This window comes from Staurois parvus, unplaced genomic scaffold (assembly GCF_062004578.1).
Source record: "Staurois parvus isolate SC_StPar_1 unplaced genomic scaffold, SC_StPar_1.0 ptg000147l, whole genome shotgun sequence".
NCBI classification, from domain to species: domain Eukaryota; kingdom Metazoa; phylum Chordata; class Amphibia; order Anura; family Ranidae; genus Staurois; species Staurois parvus.
In genome coordinates this window covers 20,702,404-20,725,294 of record NW_028317943.1, presented here as the reverse complement: position 1 = coordinate 20,725,294, position 22,891 = coordinate 20,702,404, and the positions used below count along the sequence as shown (strand labels likewise).

The following is a 22,891-nucleotide window of genomic DNA, read 5'->3' as shown; positions in this document are numbered from 1 at the left end:
TGTGCGCGCCGTAAAGTTATTGCTTATGTTACAAGGCAAACACTGTGGGAAACTTTCCAATAAATCAAGGAAAGACTGAGATCTTTGTTCATAGAACCAAGTCCAACCCAGAAGTTGATTGAGTCCAGTAGTCTCTTGGCTTCCTCTACCAGGAACTACTGTGCAGTCCTATTAGTGTTCTCCAGTGCAATATCTCATTACATTGCAATTTTATGGTTCATTTCACATATTTAATGTGTCTAAAAACCTTAAGAAAGGTGAAAGTGGAAATATGTTTTATTGTAGTGTTTTTTTTATGGGCCACTTGAAGGGGCAAAAAAACAAACTGTAAAATATGCAAAGTGAAGCCAGTATGTCGAGTAAAGCTGAGTGTGCTAATAATTTTACAACCACGTTAATGGATAGGCTTCCGTTTTTACTGGTGGACTGTAAAAACGTTCAACCTTCTGGCTGCCAGTGGAAGAATTGGACAGTGGATTTTATTTGTCAAACTAGGGCATGGAATTTCCATCATGAATATTGCACGTGCTGCTGCTTGACTCTGCTGTCACGGAATTGAAAATAATATATAAGATCAGTTGCAAGGTTTATTGTTCCCTCCAGAAAAAAAAAGCTATAGATTTTTTAATAGCCTTTTTTTCCACTGTTATGAAAACCTAAGGAAACTTCTGCTGAAATATTCTAAAAAGTGTATAGAAGTGATGCCAAATAGGTGCTCCAAAGGCTGCATATGGCCCTGTATTGGGCTCCTCTGTTACCAGAGCAGGAGGTGAACACAATTTTGCTTTGTTAATGCTGGAGAATAGAATGTAGGTACATTTTCAGTGTTCCCTTTCATTAAGTATGATACTTCATCATGTGTGATACTGCTAGAGCAATGTGGGTAGAAGTTTATTCAAACGCATCAAAGAAAATGCATATTGTGCGACAGAGATTGGTTTATGGTAGGGGTAGTGGTTAAGGACACAGTTTTGGGCCTAGGATGCTGCTTTCTAATTGGGATAATCCAGTCACTTAATAGATGAGCAACGTTTAAAGTACAGCTAAAGCTCATTCTGCACTCTTGTGACCCATTTTAAGCTGACAGCTGAAGCCTGCTGACAGCTGAAGCCTGCTGTCAGCTAACGTCACTCAGCCGGTTCAGGCTGGGGAAAAATCCTGACATCAAAGTCGGGATCCACCCCAGAGTCTGGATCAGCCTCTCAGCGAGCCGCTGAGAGCCTGGGCCAGCTGCTCCCTCCCCCTCCACAGCCCAGCGCTCCAGGGGGGGGCAGAGCAGACAGCGGTCGTGATTGCTGAGTTCTCACACTTAGAGCCGGCGGGGAACAGATGCTGCATCGGACCAATGCTGCATCCACCCAGATAAGTATAAATGGTGGAAAAAAGGTCCACACTTCTCTTTTAAGTTGTGTATTGGAGCACCTCATACAAATGTATGTCTCCCTTGCAATTTGTTTAAAATCTTTATTCTTTAGAAACAACAGATACTTTTATTAAATGTGATATACTTTATAGATCTTTTTTATTAAAAAAATATTTTTTTAATTCTGTTTACTATATGCACTAAGAGATTTTTCTTTATTTTGTCAATGATAGCACTAGATGCTGAATGCACACAATATGGGTCATACGATACAAGACGCTGTGCTTTGTATATGTATGTAGCTATATATATACTGTGTGTGTATATACACTATATTGCTAAAAGTATTGGGCCAGCCCTCCAAATCATTGCATTCAGGTGTTCCAATTACCTCCATGACCACAGGTGTATAAAATCAAGCACCTAGGCATGCAGACTGCTTCTATAAACATTTGTGAAAGAATGGGTCGCTCTCAGGAGCTCAGTGAATTTAAGTGTGGTACCGTGATATGTTGACACCTGTGCAGTAAGTCCATCCGTGAAATCTCCTTGCTACTAAACATTCCACAATCGTCTATTAGTGGTATTATAACAAAGTGGAAGCAACTGGGAACAAAATCAACTCAGCCACGAAGTGGTAGCCCACGTAAAATGACAGCGCATACTGAAGCGCACAGTGCGCAGAAGTCGCCAACTGTCTGCAGAGGGGACATCCCCAAACTGTTCCCACAAAGTTGGGAACATGACATTTTTAAAAATGTCTTGGTATGCTGAAGGCTAGCATATCAGATAGACAACTAGCATTTTTCAAAGTAGTGGCAGTGGGAGCGCTTGTATTGCTGTCATGACAGGTTTACGTCTTAAGATTTTGGAAGACTTTACAAAGAGATTTTCCACCAGAAAAAGAGTTAAGATGGAAAACAATACTCCTGCTAACAGATTTCTGTGAATGGCACTGATAAATGTGTTGAAACAAAGTATCACATTGTAAGCTCACAAGAAGTTAAAGTTCACATTTACACAGCATATAGAAAAATAAAATGCAGGACAAAAATGTTCCAGAAGTATTAATCTGTTAAATAACAAACTACAGCAAGCAAATAGAAATTGATTCACGTCTCTTATGGTGAATCCTCATTCTCATGAGTCATGTGAATCATCATTCGCTTTTATGTTAATATACCCTGCAATCAAAGTTATGTGTTGTATGAAGGTCACAACACTTAAAGTGGACCTACACTTCATTTGACCACCACAAACCAAAAACACTATTTAATTTTTAATATTCAAAGAAAACTCCCCCATCAATCCATGTCTCCATGCTTTATTTTGCTGAGAAACCACTGTGAAAAACATATCCCTAGCATTTCTGGCCATAGCCATCTTTACTGAGGGCAGATGATTCCTGAAGCATTTATTTCCTGGAATCTATCTGCCCTTAGCTCAGGCATGCAAGCAGGAGAAGGAGAGTGTGCTTAGCTGAGAAAACCCCTTCTCCCCTCCTGAAGACTCCTGGGATGTATGACATCATTTGCCTAGGCATGGAAACCAGGAAGTAACTGAAGAAATGTAAAAAAAAAATTAAACAAATAAATAGGATATGCTTTCCTATCTATTTACTAATGCTAGCAGCATAAGGATTCAAAATAGTCAATGTTGATTGAGAGAGTGAAGTTCCACTTTAAGGGGCTACATTTGAGATTAAAGGATAAGTTCACCTTTTGGACAAAAATAATACATGCACATTTTTTTGTAGGTAAAAAAATGTGCATTTAATATCTTTGTCCATGGTAGCCTATAAATCATTGCACCAGGGATCAGTAGATCACTGATGCCATGCAGGTCTTCTGCAGACCTGCCAGAATATCTGCTTGCCGTACGGGATATATAGCCAAGCAGATATTCTGACAGGAAGCTTCAGTGAACTACCATGGTGCTCCACGGCGCTGTGGTAGTTCATTGAAAACCGCAAGCTGACAGCCGCTAAGGCTGCTGGAACTTGTAGGCACTCATTCACAGAACTCTGTGAATGAGTGATGCGGCTGTGTGGGCAGAGCCTCACACAGCTGGGCTGTTTTCAAATCTGACAGATAATACGGGGAAACTTCTTTCTGTACTATCTCTCAGAGGGGGGGGAGTGGTGGCTGCGGATATTTGAACATGTTACATGTTCCAAAGGTGAACTTTATCTTTAAAGATTTGTATTTCACTGATTTGGAATATTGGAGAGTTCTCTGATGAAGATAGCACTTTGTATTCCATGACTCCAATTTCTTGCTTTTAGGAGAGTAGTAAAGCTAGGTTCACTTTTGTGCATCTGCAGTATAATGCAGTTTTTATGTGTTTTTTCATGCATTTTGCATGTTTTTTGCATGCCTTTTACATGCGTTTTCCATGCACTCCCATTCTACGGGGTCAAAAAAGCGCAATGTTGCACCTAAAAAACACCTATACTTTTTTTCAAGATGCATGAGAGACAAACACGGATCGAGCCCCATAGAAGATAATGGTAACTAAAAATGTTGTCATGCGTTGTCACGCATCATCCAACATGTGTAAACGGGCTAAAGCACAGGCTGTAAATGATGTAAAGCTCCAATTTGCAAAGAATGCCCAATTACGTGCAAGGAACATAAAAAGCACCGCATTTTTGCTTGCACCTAGTTGGATAATGGAAATTAGCGGAGTTCAGCTCATTTACTAAGCTCTGGAGCCACTGCACTTAGAGTGCAACTGCTCTTTGCAAAGTGCACAGTCTATTTGCCTTTAATCAGCCTCACTGTGCAGCATTGCAAAGCAGGAAGCAGAGCCTCTGTGTATGATTATTAAATGTAGCTGCCCTATGTGCACATATAGTATAGTGTAGTTACAAACCATAACCATGAAAACAAAGTTTTCTTTTTTAACAGTAACACACATTGATAACATTGTTTACATCAATTCAATTTTTGTTACACGTGTATCTAACAAATCATTGTCAAAACTGTACTTTTGATTGACTATTAGATTAGACTGTTTGGCTCCTGAATTCTACATACATTTTTCCACGTTCCACTTTAAATGTTCAACTGTAGAGATGAGAGCTTTAAACACCATGGTGCTGTGGGTTAACGTAATGTTATGCTTTCACTTATTTTTTTTGATCCGCTAGCAACCCATACAAATGTTGTTGTTGAATTATATTGTGGATTTCTTGTAATGCCCATCACCATGATAGAATTGCTTTAAAACCTGACCTCATTCTTTCTAACCATTTCCAAACACTAATTCCCCATATGTTATATATTCTCTGGTATCTGGGAAAGACATCAGACACAGGAAAACATTTAACTTGTATAGTCAGATAGCTATAATAATAAGAATCTTCCATGGCTATAATAATTTGTTAGCTAAATATCTATGACGTGTTACATTTCCATGCAAAAGCATACATCTCAGAAAAAGCTGACAGTTCTATTGTAGTTATTATAATTTAGAGCAAACATTGATCAATATACCCTGCATTCAGAGTTCTAAAGCCTAAATATTTTTTACCTTAATGCATTCCCTGCATTAAGGTTAAAAATTTTTAGGTAACAGTATGCCCCCTCACCTTCCTCCTCCCCCGATACTTGCCTCACATGTTCCAGAGCTGTGCCCATCTGGGCTGGCTCTACCTTCTCTCCTTGCTCTCACAGGCTTGGCTGAAACCAGCAGGAGCCATTGGTACCCACTGTTGTCAGTCACATCCTGTGTCTATGGACACAGGCAGCAGGTGTGCCCCCATAGCAAGTGGGTTACTATGGGGGCATACTAAGATGAGAAGGAGCCTGGAGCGCCAGCGGAGGGCCCCAGAAGAGGAGGTTCAGTGCCATTCCATTGCACAGAACAGGTAGGTATAAACCTGTTTGTAAGCAGGTTAAAATGAGCTAGTTAGGTGCTGCCCTGGCCAAGAGGTCTAGGGTTAACTAGTTCCCAGGTTTTTCTTTATGGTCTGTCCTTCTGCTCCTGTGAATATAAAATGGGACAGTGGACCAAGGTCAGAGATTTCCCCGAAGAGAATTTGAGGGCTTTGTGGCTGGTCCATCTACCCCGTAAGGAGTGCAGACACTAAAGAGCGAAGAAATTTGAAACCCATTGACTTAGGGTTCGCCCTGAAGACACTAGCTGCTGGAGGATGCCTCTGATGGCCCTTCTAACATGTGGACTCAAACGTTGCTAGTAGGGATTAGGGACTTAGGAAAGACTATTTCATGTTGGACTTTGTACCGTCTGCATTTTCTTCTGTAAGCCATTGAAAATTTGCCTTTTTCCTGGTCTGAAGTCATTCAAACGAGTGCAATGCAAGTATGTGCGACACTTCTACATTAGTCTGCAGTTTTCGGCCACTAGTACAGTGGATGTAAAAAGTCTACAAAATGTCAGGTTTTTGTTATGTAAAAAAATTAGACAAAGATAAATCATTTCAGAACTTTTTCCACCTTTAATGTGACCTATAAACTGTACAACTCATTTGAAAAACAAACAAATCTTTTAGGTCGAGGGAAGTAAAAATAAAAAACTAAAATAATATGGTTGCATACGTGTGCACACCCTTAAACTAATACTTTGTTGAAGCACCTTTTGATTTAATTACAGCACTCTTTTGGGGTATGAGTCTATCAGCATGGCACATCTTGACTTGGCAATATTTGCCCACTCTTCTTTGCAAAAACATTCCAAATGTTTCAGATTGCAAGGGCATCTCCTGTGCAAAGCCCTCTTCAGATCACCCCACAGGTTTTTGATCAGATTCAGGTCTCGGCTCTGGCTGGGCCATTCCAAAACTTTAATCTTCTTCTGGTGAAGCCATTCCTTTGTTGATTTGGATGTATTCTTTGGGTTGTTGTCATGCTGAAAGATGAAGTTCCTCTTCATGTTCAGCTTTCTAGCAGAAGCCTGAAGGTTTTGTGCCAATATTGCCTGATATTTGAAACTGTTCATAATTCCCTCTACCTTAACTAAGGCCCCAGTTCCACCTGAAGAAAAGTGGCCCCAAAGCATGATCCTGCCACCACCATGCTTCACTGTGGGTATGGTGTTCTTTTGGTGATGTGCAGTGTTGCTTTTGCGCAAACATATCTTTTGGAACTATGGCCAAAAAGTTCAACCTTGGTTTCATCAGACTATAACACATTTTCCCACATGTTTTTGGGAGACTTCAGATGTGTGTTTACAAAATGTAGCCAGGCTTCAATGTTTTTCTTCCGTAAGAAAAGGCTTCCGTCTTGCCACTCTACCCCACAGCCCAGACATATGAAGAATACGGGAGATTGTTGTCACATGTACCACACAGCCAGTACTTGCCAGATATTCATGCAGCTGCTTTAATATTGCTGTAGGCCTCCTGGCAGCCTCCCATACCAGTTTTCTTCTCGTGTTTTCATCAATTTTGGAGGGACGTCCAGTTCTTGGTAATGTCACTGTTGCACCATATTTTCTCCACTTGATGATGACTGTATTCACTGTGTTCCATGGTATATCTAATGCCTTGGAAATTCTTTTGTACCCTTCTCCTGACCAGGGGCGGACTGGCCATTTGTAAACTCGGGCAGTGCCTGAGGGCCCAGGGTCAGTAGGGGGCCCCATGAGATGCCCCTGGTACCTTTTTCTTAGGCTTTTTTGAGTTTGGGCAAGGACACAGGGGCCCCATGATCCCCTATTGCCCAGGGGCCCCATGAGTTGTCAGTCTGCCCCTGCTCCTGACTGATACTTTTTAATAATGAGATCTCTAGTACTTTGGAAGCTCTCTGCGGACCATGGCTTTTGCTGTAGAATGCGACTAAGAAAATGTCAGGAAAGACCTACTAGAACAGCTGAACTATATTTGGGGTTAATCAGAGGCACTTTAAATGATGGCAGGTGTGTACTGACTCCTATTTAACATGATTTTGAATTCTTAACACAGCTACATCCCCAGTTATAAGAGGGTGTGCACACTTATGCAACCACATTATTTTAGTTTTTTTATGTTTACTTCCCACCCCCTAAAAGATTTCAATTTGTTTATCAATTGAGTTGTACAGTTTATAGGTCACATTAAAGGTGGAAAAAGCTCTGAAATTATTTATCTTTGTCTAATTTTTTTTACATCATAGAATCTTGACATTTTACCAGGGGTGTGTAGACTTTTTATATCCACTGTATATGGGGTATGAAGAGAGTTATCCTTTTGCAAGTTTACAAGTGATTGCCAGGGGCAATGGAAGATCCTTTGTCAGTTTATGCAGCCTGTTGCTAGTGTGTGCTTGTTACAGGTTGGACAGCTCTGCATCACAAGGGTCCCCATCCTGTACACAGGTACTGAACCTCACAAGGTAAATTTGAGTGCACATTGGAGCCTGCGCTAGGTGCATGGCGGGGCCCACTCTGCTACAGGAGACAGTAGTGGAAAATGCTGGACAGTTGGTTGTGGTCAATGTTCGGCATAGCCCTCCAAATTGCAAGCGGTAGCAGGAAGATGTACATTTTACATGGGAGCCCGAGAGTGAACTGAAGAACAGTTATGGTACAAGTTTACGTGACATGATGTACATTCAAAAATAGAGGCTGAGTAGTTACTGACAGCGACCTCTGCCTTGTCCCAGAGCATTGATGAAAATGGGGCAGAGTAAAGGTACCCCATATGTGTAGAAGAGTGATCCTGTTACAGGTGCTTAGTGAAGCCCAGAAGAACCCATCCTGGGGGAGACCTTCTATGTGACCCACACTTGGCGCTCAATGAGTAGGGGAACATAGAAGACGTACCAACCACCTACCCCGCATACACGTTTGTTATTAAAAGAAAAGGTTGAGAGCACAATCACTGTAAAAGAATAAGTTTTTATTCATTCAAATGAGATCTATATGTCAGATTTTGTTTGACACAGCAAGTGTTTCGAAGACCATATACAAGTTAATGAATTTAGCGTGTAGGCAGGTGCCTATTTGGGGATGCACACTTCACCATGTTCTACCTCATGTGGTTATATTTGCACTGTTTTGTTGTATGTAAGTATGTTTTAGTGAGTTCTTGTCTGTTTGGCTTTCTGGAAGTCAAGAAGGAATTAAGGTGCCGGCTCCCAGCAGTTCATGGCTCTGCACCCTTGTGGTGAGCTATAAATACAAAGGGAGGCAACCTAATTAGGTCCTGCAATCTTGGATGGGAAGGTACAAGGAGGTTCTCCAGCCATATGTAATCCATATCTACTCTTGGGGGATTCCCTGTGGACTGTACTGTATTGATGTGGCAGCTTTTAAAGGGTCTTTATTCATACATAAATTGGATTGTTCTCATCTTTTATGTCATCTTTCAGGGAAGAATCCTACGGAATATTTTTTCAGGTCTCCATATCAGAACTCACTTGTTGTCAGAGAGGCTTGTAAAGTGGGCCCAGAATCTGTTTCCAGGTCTCCCACTTGCAGAGTTTACAATACATTTAGCAAGTAACAACATCTTTTAGTGTCCACGAATGAACATTTAGTATAGTGTTTAAATAGGTTCTGAAGGCTGTTTTTTTTTTCTTTAAAATAGCAAACATGTCATACTTACCTGTTCTGTGCAATGGTTTTGCACAGAGCAGCCCTGATACTTCTCTTCTTGGGTCCCCCGCCGTTGCTTCTGTCTCCTACCCCTTGCCGAGTGCCCCCAGAACAAGGGGGTCTGTGAAGGCACTTGTGCGTTCTTGCTCCTAAGTTGCCTCTGTTTGTCTATGGGACACACAGAGTGTAGCTTAGTCCTGCCCCCTGCTGCCTACTCATTGGCTGTGATTGACAGCAGTGAGGGCCAATGGCTCTCCCTGCTGTGTCTTAGTCAATGAAGATAGAGAGATCCCAGAGAGCCTCTGTTCTCATGCACATCAGGATCAGGCTTAGGTAAGTATTAGCTGGGGCTGAGGGGGGAGCTGCACCCGGAAGGTTTTTACCTTCATGTATAGAATACCTGAAGGTAAAAATCTTAAGTCCTTAGAACCACTTTAATCCAGTGGCGTAATTTTAGGGGTTTCAAAATTTTCATTCGCAACCCAGCCTCATGCTGTAGGGGACCCGTGAGGCTCCCCTATCACACTTGTCTACATCTGGATAGGAGAGGCAGCAGGGCAGCATATTGAAGACACGATCCCCTATGTTTTCCTCTTGGCTCCTGCAGCCACTGTCCAGGAGAAAAAAATTGAGAAGATCGGTCCTTCTCTGTTCTTCCACTGCTCCTCCTATCCAGCCTGATGCTTGCTGTTTCTGACAGCCATGAGCCAAGATGTGATGTTAACAACAGACAAGCAGTCAGCTCAGACTGCTAGCTCCGCCTCCCAGATCCTCCCCCTGACTCCTGCTCACGCTTCTTGCCTCGAGGCTGCTCCTGCTGCTGGGTAAGTTAGGAGAAATGCTTCCTGCCCCCCAGGCTGCTGCCACCTGGTAGCCTGCACATTCTCTGCCACAGCAGATTCCTGAGTCGAATAACCAGTATAGTGCCTCCTACTGTTGTACTTCTCCCCTCCTGTCACAGTGCCCCCCTCATACTGCCCCCCTCCTGTCACAGTGCCCCCCCTCATACTGCCCCCCTCCTGTCACAGTGCCCCCCCTCATACTGCCCCCCTACTGTCATAATGCCCGCTTCCAATCATAATGCCCCCCCTTCCTGTCACAGTTCCCCCCCTCATACTGCCCCCCTACTGTCACAGTGCCCCCCTCATACTGCCCCCCTCCTGTCACAGTGCCCCCCCCCATACTGCCCCTCTCCTGTCATAGTGTCCCCTTCCTGTCACAGTGCCCCCCTCTGTCACACTTTCCCCCTCCTGTCATACTGGCCCCCTCCTGTCACACTGCTCCCTGTCATACTGCCCCCCTCCTGTCACACTGCCCCCCATACTGCCCCTTTCCTTTCACACCACCCTCCATCACACTGCCCCCCTCCTGTCACACTGCCCTCCATCATACCACCCTCCCTGTCTTACTGCCCCCCTCCTGTCACATTGCTCCCCTCCTGTCAAAATGTCCCCCTTTTCTGTCATACTGCCCTCCCCCCATTATACTGCCCTCCCTCATGTCACACTGCCTCTGCTTCACAGTACCCCCCTCCTGCCACAGTGTCCCCCTGTTCTGTCACACTGCTCCCCCTCCTGTGAAAGGACTGTGGGACTGTAATAAAGGACCTCGCAATGGCAATAAATGGTCCTGGGATCAGTGGTAAGGGTTCCAGGCTCGGAGGGAAGGGCCCGCCCAGGCTGGGGATTCTTGCACCGGGGCCCTGAAGGTTCTAGTTATGCCTCTGCTTTAATCTGTACATAGCAATGCAAATAGTATGGGCTGGTTCAAATATGTGCAGTGCATTTTCTGGTGAGTTGCGTTTTAGCTAGATTTTACATGTGTTTTAGGCACGTTACAATTGAACTCTATAGAACATTTTGATGAAAGTGCATCAAAGATTTATCATACAGGACTTTTTTTAACCACTTTACAACTGCGCTGTTGCCGAATGATAGCTACGGCGCGGTTGTCCAGTCCTAGGTGGGCGTCATATGACGTCCACTCAGAACGCACCCCCCGCGGCACACACCCAACACTGTCAGTGATCGCTGTGTCCTACGGACACAGCTGATCACATGACTAGGTAACAGGCCATTCACAGCTGCCTTTTACCACGTGATCAGCTGTGATCACAAAGTAAATGCAGTTGCCGGTTATCAGCAGCACTTTCCTCACGCTGCCAAAGTGGGCACCTGGGCAGCCTGGTTGAGAAAAGCTGTACTAAACAGCCACTTAACTTGGGTTTTCCTAGGAATGGAGTCTTCTTGCTGTTCCTTCCTTCTTAGAGTCCTCCAGAACTACAAGTCTTCTTTTGTCTTCTCAGCACATGGCTGTGTCCAAGTCCTCTTTCCCCGCCACCTACTTCATGTGGCATCACTTCCTGCCCTGAGCTCATGAACCAGTCCAACAAATTCATTAGCTTAAATAGGGGAGGCCCAGCTTCCAAAAACAACACATATAACTAAAATGTTCTTCCATATATCTATATAAAAATTGCTAAAACAGCAACACAAGTCTCCACTAGCGTTGCATGTGACTAGGTGACAACGCAGGACCATAATTGGGAGAAAGTTGTTACCCTATAATAGGCAATTCCTTAAAGTAGGACCTAAAATTGGAAGGTCCTGTTTTCCTCCTCCTCCCTACCTCCTCTACTACTTTTGGAGTTTTCATTTTGTTATGGAAGCAAGTACCTATTTCTTTCAGGTATCCACCCCCACTTCCGCACTTCTCTCCTATGCGAGAAGAGCAGAAGTTCACCCCCCCCCTTAAATGCCTGCAACCAACTGGTACACGGAGGCTGCAGGATAAGTCTGAATGCACAGTGCGCCTCGTGTATGCGCAGTGGGGAGCAGGCTGTAAAACAACTTCCCACAAGCAAGATGGTGGTGCTGGGGACACGAAGATAGACGAAGAACCGGCCCCAGGAAATTACAGCGCTGGACTCCTGGGCTGATGGATATCTGTTTAATAGAAGTCAGCAGCTACAGTATTTGTACTTGCTGACTTTCATTTTTTTTCTTACAAAAGACTGTAGCTGCTCTTTAACAAGGACCCTAATGTCACGATCACCAGTTATTATGTCAATGAAAATTCCCAGTTTATAAACAACTTATATTATCATGTTAAATCTTATGTGAGAGTTTACTGACTGGATTTAGGTATACTTTAACATGGAGCAATCTGTCTCTGGACAGCTTTAAGTTGGTATAGATGAAGGTAAATTGCATGATGACAGATATATACACTGCCATAACATCTACAATCATATTCTGCTAAGGTTTTATGTAATATTTGTATCCAGGTTTACATTCTGGGGTCCACTGCTCATCCCACACCTTTTGCTTTTTTTGTCACATACCGTTGTCTGAGATTATGCATGCCAGTTTTTAAAGATGTTGCTATTTGATATGTTCCAGATGACTGACTGTATTTTCATTTTATTCCTACAGTGATCTCAGCATGAACAACATTACCAAGCTTCCCTCCAGTGCCTTATATAACCTGCACTACCTTGAGGAATTGTAAGTATGTTCTTTAAAGTAACTGGGCAGTTTGAACCCTTGTTCTTGCCTTTGCTGTGGGAACTAGATAGAACATTTCATAAACTGTCAGCACTAACAGATTTACATGGCACATGGGAAACATTCCTTTAAAAATAATCATTTCTGGTGATTTGTAGGGAAAAAATATGGAATGGACAAGGATATAGATTTTTTTGCAAAGGGCTCAACGATAAAAATATAAAGTTATACATAAGCTGGAAAGCTTCTTGGAAATACTTATGCAGCAGGATATTAAAAATTTCAGTGCTTGGTCATGTTTATTAAAATAGACAGTAAAGTTATAATGAAAAACTGTTGTTTCAGTTTGATTGTGTCAGAAAATATGAAGAGCAAGTTTTATGACAGCATTACTCAAACTAATTACTTTTATTAAGACTTAATAATTATTAAGACTTGTCTCACTATAAACCTGATTTCATTAGGGCCCCATGCTAATTTTATATAGACTTTGTATTTATAAATGATAAACTGTGTAGTATATGAATAATAATAAATACCTGCAAATTATATACTATTGTGTATATACTGTACATAAACAATATGTGCTATTGTGTATATAAAATGTGGATGTAAATTTGTAAAGTTTGTTATTAGCTCCACTTTTAGCCAAGTATTAAACATGTACCATTTAACCCTACTGATAAAAATTGAACATTGCCCTTCGGTATTTTCTTTTTCTCAGCTGACATTATTTGAAATATATTTTTTTATTATGTATTTCGTTTTTATGATAGAAAACAATTAAATACTTGGATTTAAACCATCTATCTCTACAACTTTAAGTATGACTTAGGTAAAGAGTTAACCTTTCATGAAAGAGCTTTCCTGATGTTCATTACTTCTAACTTGAATAAAGGTCCATTAACAAATATAAATAAATAAACAAATATACATTTTTTTTTTATCAAACTGATAAATATTTTGTGTCTATACTAGCGATGTCCATAACAACCCACAACGACCAAAGAAAGACAGGAATATTCCAGACAGATTTAGTAGATCTCCTTAGAGCAAGGTTTCTCAACCAGGGTTCCTCCAGAGGTGGCTAGGGGTTCTTTGAACCATAAGCAATTTCTGCCTCTCAGGTAAGTTACCAATGACATCATTGTTTTTTTTAGCTATCTGTAAGGGGGTAATACTTCCCATTGACCACAAGTGTAAGGAGCATTCTACCCACTGACCATTACACTAATGTATCAAGCTGTAGATATAGTAAGTTCCCTGAGACCGAAATTTTTTTAAAGGGTTCCTCTGAAAAGCTTGATAAAGGCTGCCTTAGAGAGTTATATCCATATATTAAAGTGGAAGTAAAGGCTAATACAATTAAGGTTAAAATATTTCTTCCCCCTCACCATACCCATGGTACCTAGCTTTTATTTATCAGCTTCAGTATGGTCACATGAGCTGCAAGCCGTGGCTCCCCTGTGTCAGCAAGTGGCTTGAAAATGTGGCTGAATTCTTGGAGCCATGGCATCACCCACCAGCTTCCATAGCCCCTCCCCTGTTTTCAGTGCTCCCCATCATCCTCTGCACTAACACAGGGTAGCCGAAGAGTATAGATTATGTGATTGCACTAAAGTTGTTAAATAAAAGATATTTATACAGAGCTTTTTTTTACACGCAGAAAGGCATCAAAGGTATGAGGAGGGGGAAAGCAGCATTTTTTTTTACCTAAATTTGTATTAGCCTTTTCTTCCACTTTAAAGCATTGGATTTACAGCAAACAGCAAAGAAATGGGGATTTGCTTTCTTTCAAGAAGTATTCCAGTACCTCTGCCATTTAGCTTTTGTGGTAGTGGAGGTAATACCTGTTAATGCAGGTGTGTCTTTTATTTCAGCATCCTTTTAATGCAGTCTGGTACATAGTTACATAGTTAGTCTGGCTGAAAAAAGAAAGTGCATCCAGTTCAACGCTTGGTATTTTGTTTAAGAATGTTAAAATACATACAACTTGGAAAGTAGAACATACTGACTGCATATAGTGTGTATTTTAGGAAATGGCATTCTTGGAGTTTTACTTTGCTTAACATTTTTCTTTAGAAAAGTTTAAAAAAACAGCTATTGTATTTAACAGATCAGTTTATAACTGCCAGTAAATAACAGTCTGAGAGTGATATTTTTTAGATATAGTTCATTTGATTGTTTTATGTAAGAAATATCCTTGAGACTTGTTCCTCCCCTGTCAAGTTTTTGAGAAATGATAGCACATAAGGTTGAATAAACACACAATTATAGATAAAACCATGACTTATTTTCTGCTGCACTGATAGAGATAATGTGCTTCTAGCATGTAGATCAACAGATGTGTCCAATTTGGAGTTCTTGTAACTTTGCTTTAACTAGGTACAAGAAATAATACACATGCTTGTTTTAGCTTAGGAAAATACATTAAAAGCAAGTTTCACATTTACCGCACACCAGCGATTTAGTTCAAGAAATGAACATTACCAGATATAATTTTGACACTTTTTTCAATATGTACAACCCTCTATTTGCCACTCGGGGAAAGCTGGAAAAATGTTGTGCATGCTGAAAAATGAAAAATCGTGGAACTCCAGGTAGACAGCTGAATACAAATTTTGGAAAGAAAATAATATGCATATACACTGTGGAGTGTATTTAATATTGTTTTCACACAAGATTCAAGCAACTTTCAAACAGGCTTTACATATTTTTCCAATTGAATCAAATAAAAAATAAGTGTTTCTTAGCTAAAAGCTGTGTGAATTCTGTGTGAAAATGTGTGAGTGTTACGGGCAAACTCAATTTAATTCATACTCATTGGATAATTACCCAGAATCATTTGCTTTGTCCAGCAAGCAAGGAGTTGATTCAGGAAGCTCTAAGCCTGTGTAAAGTGAATTTCAAGCTATGCAGGTTGACATCCATGTGCAAAGCACAATAATAGTTGATCAGAATGGCAAATAGGTTTGTGGGTGATAGTACCCACATATTTAAAAAGTGCATTTCTGTAAATGTCTAGAGTTTCACTTCAAAAAAACTGTTACAATCTGTTTGAGCAGAGTTTTCGTTATGCTTCAGTCAACTCTGTGCCATGGAATATCCTTGCTGGAAAACCCTTCTTAAAAAATGAAGAGTTAGAAGGGCCCCATTAGAGTTTTCAATGTTTAACTGTAATAGGGGAGAATCTGTAAATACGGTCCTTGGAAAAATGATAGTTCCAAAAAAAAAAGAATTTCCAGAATGGAAGGCCTTATATACACATCCTTGGTGAAGTGAAGAGCAGAGACAGGCTTCATTCACAAAGCCTTAACACATGGATAAGGACTTTTATTTTCAGTCACAAGATTGTAGTTTTTGAATCCCAGTCATCTGAAGTGAAGACATTTCTTATATTTTTTCACTTTGTGAATTGCGGCTTATGTGCTGACTTGGGTGTACCATTATTAAATGCTCAAGCATGAATTGTTTGTCAACCAATGTAAAAAGGTTTTCTATGGACCTTTAATCCATAAAAGGTATTGTAATTATTTTTCAACACATTTTCTACCTTTTCCTGAATCTCTTTTTTAGTAGTTAAAAAGGAACAATAAGATATGATAGTCAGTATTGTCCAACAAGGAGACAGTCATTTTAAATTGTTCCTAGCACCGTCTCAGTTTTATTTAGACATCCTTCTTTTTCTTTTGGTGAGTTGTTTTGTTCATATTATGAAGACATTTAATTATATGTATGAGCAGTTATTGTGCCATTTGTACTGAGTTCTGTAGAACTTGCTGACCTACATGCTAATGTTGCTGCTCTTCTAGGAAACCCATCTTGCTTGGAGTAGCAAGACCATAATTTCTGAACTGACATTTGACAGCAGTTCACAATCAGTCTGCTACTCCAGGTGGTGATTATAGATATCTGTGTTACATGGCTCACATTACACAAAAGGGAGATGATCTGTTTGATGTCAAACCAAGCAAAATATTTTTTGCTATGGGCTTTTAAGACACCTTTCATTTAGGGTATCATATTACTTTTACTTAATATCTATATTTATGTAACGCTTTAATGTTGACAGCGTACCTTGCTATCTATATCTGCATACCTGATAGGTAGAGTAGAACAGCCAAAAATACCTTCAAATTGAGCTATTCTGGCTGTTAGACATAAAAAGATAATTTTACTTCATGAAAACATTGGTATGGTGATATGAATATCATAGGACAGGTGGTCTCCAAACTTTTTAAACAAAGGGCCAGTTTACTGTCCTTCAGACTTTAGGGGGGTCGGATTTTGGTGTCAGTAGGAGGAATAGTACCCCATTTTTGATGGCAGTGAGAAGAATGGTACCCCACCATTGGTGTCAGTGGGAGGAATAGTACCCAGTCATTGGTAGTGGAAGGAATAGTACCCTATCATTTGTGTTAGTGCAAGAAGTAGTACCCCATCACTGGTGTCAGTTGGAAGAATAGTAGCCCATCATTGGTGTCAGTAGGAAGAATAGTGCCCCATCATTGTTGTCAGTGGAAGGAATAGTACCCCCATCATTGATAGGAAGAATGGTGCCCCATAGTTGGTGGGAGGAATAGGGTCTTGTATCAGTGGGAGGAATAGTGCCTTGTATCAGTGGAAGGAACAGTGCCATAAGGGCCAAATAAAGGCATGCAAAGGGCTGCATCTGGCCCCCAGGTGGCAGTTTGGAGACCACTGTCATAGGATGTTTTGTATTGAAAGGTGCTGCCACCTGAAGTGATGATTAAATTATGAGTTGGCACTAGTGGTTTAAACCATCTGCTGATATCCTGTATTTCTTGAAATAACAGTGCAGAAATCACCCCAATATTGCTACATCACTCTGTCCTTCACCTCAGAAATAATGAAGACAAGTAAGGAGGACCTCACTTGCTATTTTATTTGTATTACAATACAGCTGCATATATTGAGAACACATCAGCAAGGGTGATACCTACTCAAAATGGTCACAACAGGTGAGTGATTCCACCTGCAAGGATACTTCAAAAAGTAATAAAATGACATTGACAAATTTTAAATAATAAAAGATGAGTCCATGTAATTAGAAATGATGGTAACTAGAGATGAGCGAATTATTCAAAAATTCGGTTCGGCTGATTCGCCGAATTCGCCGAATAAATTCGCTTTGAGCCGAATATATTCGCTGCGAATTTAACTTATAAAAAGGGTGTTTCTAGGCTTCAGAGAGCCTTTATATTAGTGCAGAACACTGTACCTTTAATTTAAATGCCCTTGGAGTCTGCTGGGGAAGAGAAATAATACTGTCAGTCAGTATGACATGCAGATGAGTGCCGTCGATCTTAGAATCACCGCACACTTCACTCATTTGGGCAGTCACGGGGCCAAAACCAGAGTGTGGAGCCACAGTGTGGCGGTGGAGGCAGCAGCAATGGGAGGCCATACAGCACCCTATGACAAAATTGAACCCACCAGCAGTGTGAGGAGACCTGAAAGTGGCACATGGCAGAGTGTGGCGATGGAGACAGCAGCAATGGGAGGCCGTACATGGACCCATGACACACTCTGGACCTGGCAGCAGCATGAGGAGGCGGTACAGGGGCCCATGACAGATTACGGGCCTGGCAGCAGCATGAGGAGTCGGTACGGGGGCCCATGGCAGATTACGGGCCTGGCAGCAGCATGAGGAGGCGGTACAGGGGCCCATGGCAGAGTGGCGGAGCGTAAGCAGCTAAAATTGAAGGCCATACAGAGGCCTATGTTAAAAAGTCCCCCCAGCAGCAGCGTGGGGAAACGACTATCAAGAGTCCAATGGCAGAGTGGCGGAGCAGAAGCAGCTTCAATTGAAGGCCATACACAGGCCTAGGTTTAAAAGTCCCTCACAGTTAATTCCAATAACGAACTCTACTCCTCCGTGCAATCTACTTACGAGACCCTGGGCAGGTCTGGGTCCAATTTGTGGTAGAGACTGGTTTTGTTCAGCCATGCTTGAGCGAGTAATAACAGGTCTGTGCTGCCCTTTGGTGTCTGGCTTAATGCGCACAACACTGAACGTCCCAGCGTTTGTCAACGATTTGCCGTTAAGTGATGCAAACCCGCTGAACCACGTTCATGAGGAGCCGGTACAGGGGGCCATGAATCAGTATGGACCTGGCAGCAGCGTGAGCAGACGACAGGGGCACATGGCGCAGGGTGGCGGTGTAGGCAGCATTATTCTGAAGCCATACACAGGCCTAGGTTAAAAAGCGGAAGCCATCAGCAGCGTGAGCAGACGACAGAGACACATGGCGCAGGGTGGCGGTGGATGCAGCAGTATTCGGAAGCCAAACACAGACCTCGGTTAAAAAGCGGAAGCCGTCAGCAGCGTGAGCAGACGACAGAGGCACATGGCGCAGGGTGGCGGTGGAGGCAGCAGCAATGGAAGGCCATACAGCATCCTATCACAAAATGGAACCCACCAACAGTGTAAGGAGACCTGAAAGTGGCACATGGCAGAGTCTGGCGATGAAGTCAGCAGCAATGGGAGGCCGTACAGGGACCCATGACACACTCTGGACCTGGCAGCAGCAAGAGGAGGCGGTACAGGGGCCCATGGCAGAGTGGCGAAGTGTAAGCAGCTTAAATTGAAGGCCATACAGAGGCCTATGTTAAAAAGTCCCCCCAGCAGCAGTGTGGGGAGACGACTATCAAGAGTCCAATGGCAGAGTGGCGGAGCAGAAGCAGCTTCAATTGAAGGCCATACACAGGCCTAGGTTAAAAAGTCCCCCCAGCAGCAGCGTGGGGAGACGACTATCAAGAGTCCAATGGCAGAGTGGCGGAGCAGAAGCAGCTTCAATTGAAGGCCATACACAGGCCTAGGTTAAAAAGTCCCCCCAGCAGCAGTGTGGGGAGACGACTATCAAGAGTCCAATGGCTGAGTGGCGATCCGGGAAGTCAGCGTTGTGATTGCAGATGCAATGCAGAAATTCTACAAAGTAATGCCGTGGGTGCGAAGAAGATCATATACCGTCGTACTTCCATCCATAAGACGGAACAACCTGCGAACCGGGAGCTTTATTGCCCTGACCCGCTGAGCAGCTTCTGGGATACCCAAGAGGCCCATGGCAGAGTGGCGGAGCGTAAGCAGCTTCAATTAAAGGCCATAGGGCCATAGCGCGGAGACCAACTGACTACATAGGTGGTTTTTATAGTACTTTATTTTGGCCTCCCTCTCAGCAGGTGTGAAAAAGGCCACCATTTTTGAACGGTAGCGAGGGTCCAACAAGGTGGACAGCCAAAAGTCATCCCTCTGTCTGATGGTTATTATTCGACTGTCGCTACGCAAGCAACCGAGCATGCTATGGGCCATTTGTGCCAAGGAATGCGAGGGACTCCCTGCCTCCATCTCCACAGCATACTGCCACGGTGCGTCTGGGTCCTCTGTCTCCTCCTCCTCCTCTACCAGATGCTCCTGCTCCTCCACTCCTGTCCGCTGAGTGGAAAAACCACCCATTTCACTCAATAATTCCTGAGCACCAATGTCCTCCTCTACCTCCTCCTCTTCTTCCTGTCCTGCCCCCACAGGGGTCATGTGGCGTTGAGATCTGTGCGCCACGTCTACCGCACCCTGACCAGCCATTGTTAACAGCATTTGTTCCAGGACGTGCAACAGAGGAATGACGTCGTTCATCCCATAGTCCTGCCGACTCACGAATAGCGTGGCCTCCTCAAAGGGCCTGAGCAAGCGGCAGGTGTCACGCATGAGCTGCCAATGGCTGACATCTAAGTTACACAGGGGAGTACCTTTATCCGCTTGTAACATCAGGAAATCGGTGATGGCCTTTCGCTGTTCGTAAAAGGCGGTCTAACATATGTAGGGTTGAATTCCACCTTGTTGCAACGTCGCAGATCAGGCGATGCTGTGGAATTCCATTCTGCCGCTGCAGCTCAAGGAGGGTGTGCTTTGCGGTGTAGGAATGGCTGAAATGCATGCAAAGTTTACGTGACATTTTAAGGATGTCTTGCAGTGGGATGGTGGATTTTAGGAACCGCTTGACAACCAGATTGAACACGTGAGCCATGCATGGCGCATGGCACAACCTTCCTTGACGCAGAGCAGACACCATGTTCTTTCCGTTGTCGGTCAACATGGTTCCGATTTTCAGTTTGCACGGAGACAGCCATCTGTCGATTTCTCTGTTCATTACACTCAGAAGTTCCTCCCCTGTGTGACTACGTTCGCCAAGGCATACCAGGTGCAGCACAGCGTGACACCGTTGCGCCCTGCACATGTGATATGCCGGTCGGGTAATGGGACTTGGCACGGGGGTGGCGGCTGAGGACACGGCGGAAGAAGAGGTGGTAGAGGCGGACATGTTTGCTGGACCAAGGACGTGCAAACGTGGAGGCAAAAGCGGCGTGACCTGTCCAAGTTGCTGGTGCTGCTGTGCCGGCACCACGTTCACCCAGTGGGCCGTAAATGACATGTACTGTCCCTGACCGTAGTTACAGCTCCACACGTCGGCGCTGCCGTGCACTTTGGCAGAGACCGACATGCTCAAAGACTGGCCCACCATCTCTTCTACATGTGAATGCAGGGCTGGCACTGCCTTTTTGGCGAAGAAATGCCGGCTTGGCACTCTCCACCGCGGCTCGGCACAAGCCATCATTTCTCGGAAAGGTGCTGAGTCCACCACTTGGAAAGGGAGGGACTGCAGCACCAGCAACTTGGACAGGAGGACGTTCAGCTTCTGCACCGTAGGGTGCGTGCTCGCAAACTGTTGTCTCTTGGAAACGGATTCCAAGAAAGACTGCTGACGGAATCCGTGAAGAGGAGTAGCAGGAGAAGGAGCATCTGAACGAGCGGAAGATGCCAACGAGCGACAACTCCCCTCAGCAGAGGTGTTGGAGCCTTGACTGGCTGATAGAGGGCGATTGACGTCGGGTGACGGAGCAAGTAACGGAGCGGGTGATGGAGCGGGGGCTGGGGCAGGCAGAACCGCCGTATCTTTATCACGGTTTTCCCAGGCCACCGAATGGCGACGCTGCATATGCTGACGCAACGCTGTAGTCCCAACATTGGCGCCCTGGCCACGCTTGACTTTCTGGCCACATAGTCGACATACGGCTACATTTACTTCCTCGGGCGGCTTGACGAAAAATTGCCACACCGCCGAGTAGGAAACTTTGCCCCCGCTACTCCTCACTGGCTGACTGCTACTTCCTCCGTGCACACCGGCACCACTACTGGCCGTGGTGGTAGGCTGCAGTGGAGCTGGTGCTCTACTCCGTGGCCGTTTGGCTCCACTGACACTGCTGTGACCCTGCTGCCTCCTGGGCAATCCACCGACTGTTTTGCTCGCTGGCAAGCTGGCACCCTCTTCTCCTGATGATGCGGAAGCAATAGCCTGATGACGACGAGGCTGCCAAGTGCGATCAGCCTCACCATCATCAATTAGGGTCTCCGCGTCACTACTAGCCCCCTCGGCTGCGTGTGGGTCAGGAGACAGACCTGTCTCTAGACCGGCTACCGAGCCACTCTCCTCGCCAGTACTTCTTCGCCTGGCTGCTGAAGAGGCGGATGTCTCCCCCCGTTCCTGACCGCCCTCTGTTAGCTCTTCCTCACTGTACAGTGGGGCTGAGCCCACAGCATGCGATACTTCGCTTGGTGAGGGAACACCAAAGGACAGGGGCAGGTCGAGGACACGTGATTTCAGTGGGCTTGCTCCCGGGCCATGCCAACTAACGGTTGTGTCTGACGTACCCACCGACCGTTGGCTGTAGGTGTCAGAGGTGACCTGGGAAGAGGAAGACGACCGAGTCAACCAATCGATGACGGCAGGGTTGTCGGTGGAGACACGACCACTGGATGACACCGGGAGCACTGGCCTCTGGCTGCGACTAGTGCTGCCTCGACCCCTTCCTCTGCTGCCACGTCTGCTCGCTCCTGAAACATTGCCTCCTCTGCCACTCCTCTGCGTGTTGTCTGACATACTCTTTAATTCAATAAGCACCCCAAAAATAAAACCGGATTTAACTCTTTGAACGTACAATAGTGGTTGTGAAGCAGAAAGTCAGTTTATTTAGCACAATCGGTCAATTGCAGCTTGCCGTTGGCTGTAAACTGTACGTTTATGTCACTGGAATGCACTAATCACCCAAAAAATATTACCGCCACCCGGCGTGTATATGGATTTAACTCTTTGAACGTACAATAGTGGTTGTGAAGCAGAAAGTCAGTTTATTTAGCACAATCGGTCAATTGCAGCTTGCCGTTGGCTGTAAACTGTACGTTTATGTCACTGGAATGCACTAATCACCCAAAAAATATTACCGCCACCCGGCGTGTATATGGATTTAACTCTTTGAACGTACAATAGTGGTTGTGAAGCAGAAAGTCAGTTTATTGTACACAATCGGTCAATTGCAGCTTGCCGTTGGCTGGAAACTGTACGTTTAGGTCACTGGAATGCACTAATCACCCAAAAAATATTACCGCCAGCCGGCGTGTAAATGGATT

General features: G+C 44.0%; 1 protein-coding gene across 1 annotated transcript in view; it reads left to right on the top strand.

Annotated features, from left to right (window-relative positions):
- Positions 1 to 22,891, top strand: part of LGR5 (leucine rich repeat containing G protein-coupled receptor 5) — a 226,149-nt gene that overhangs the window by 92,386 nt on the left and 110,872 nt on the right. The window contains exon 2 of the mRNA XM_089674104.1: positions 12,337 to 12,408. Coding sequence (XP_089530230.1) covers positions 12,337 to 12,408 — 72 coding nt within the window. The remainder of the gene's footprint in view (positions 1 to 12,336; positions 12,409 to 22,891) is intronic.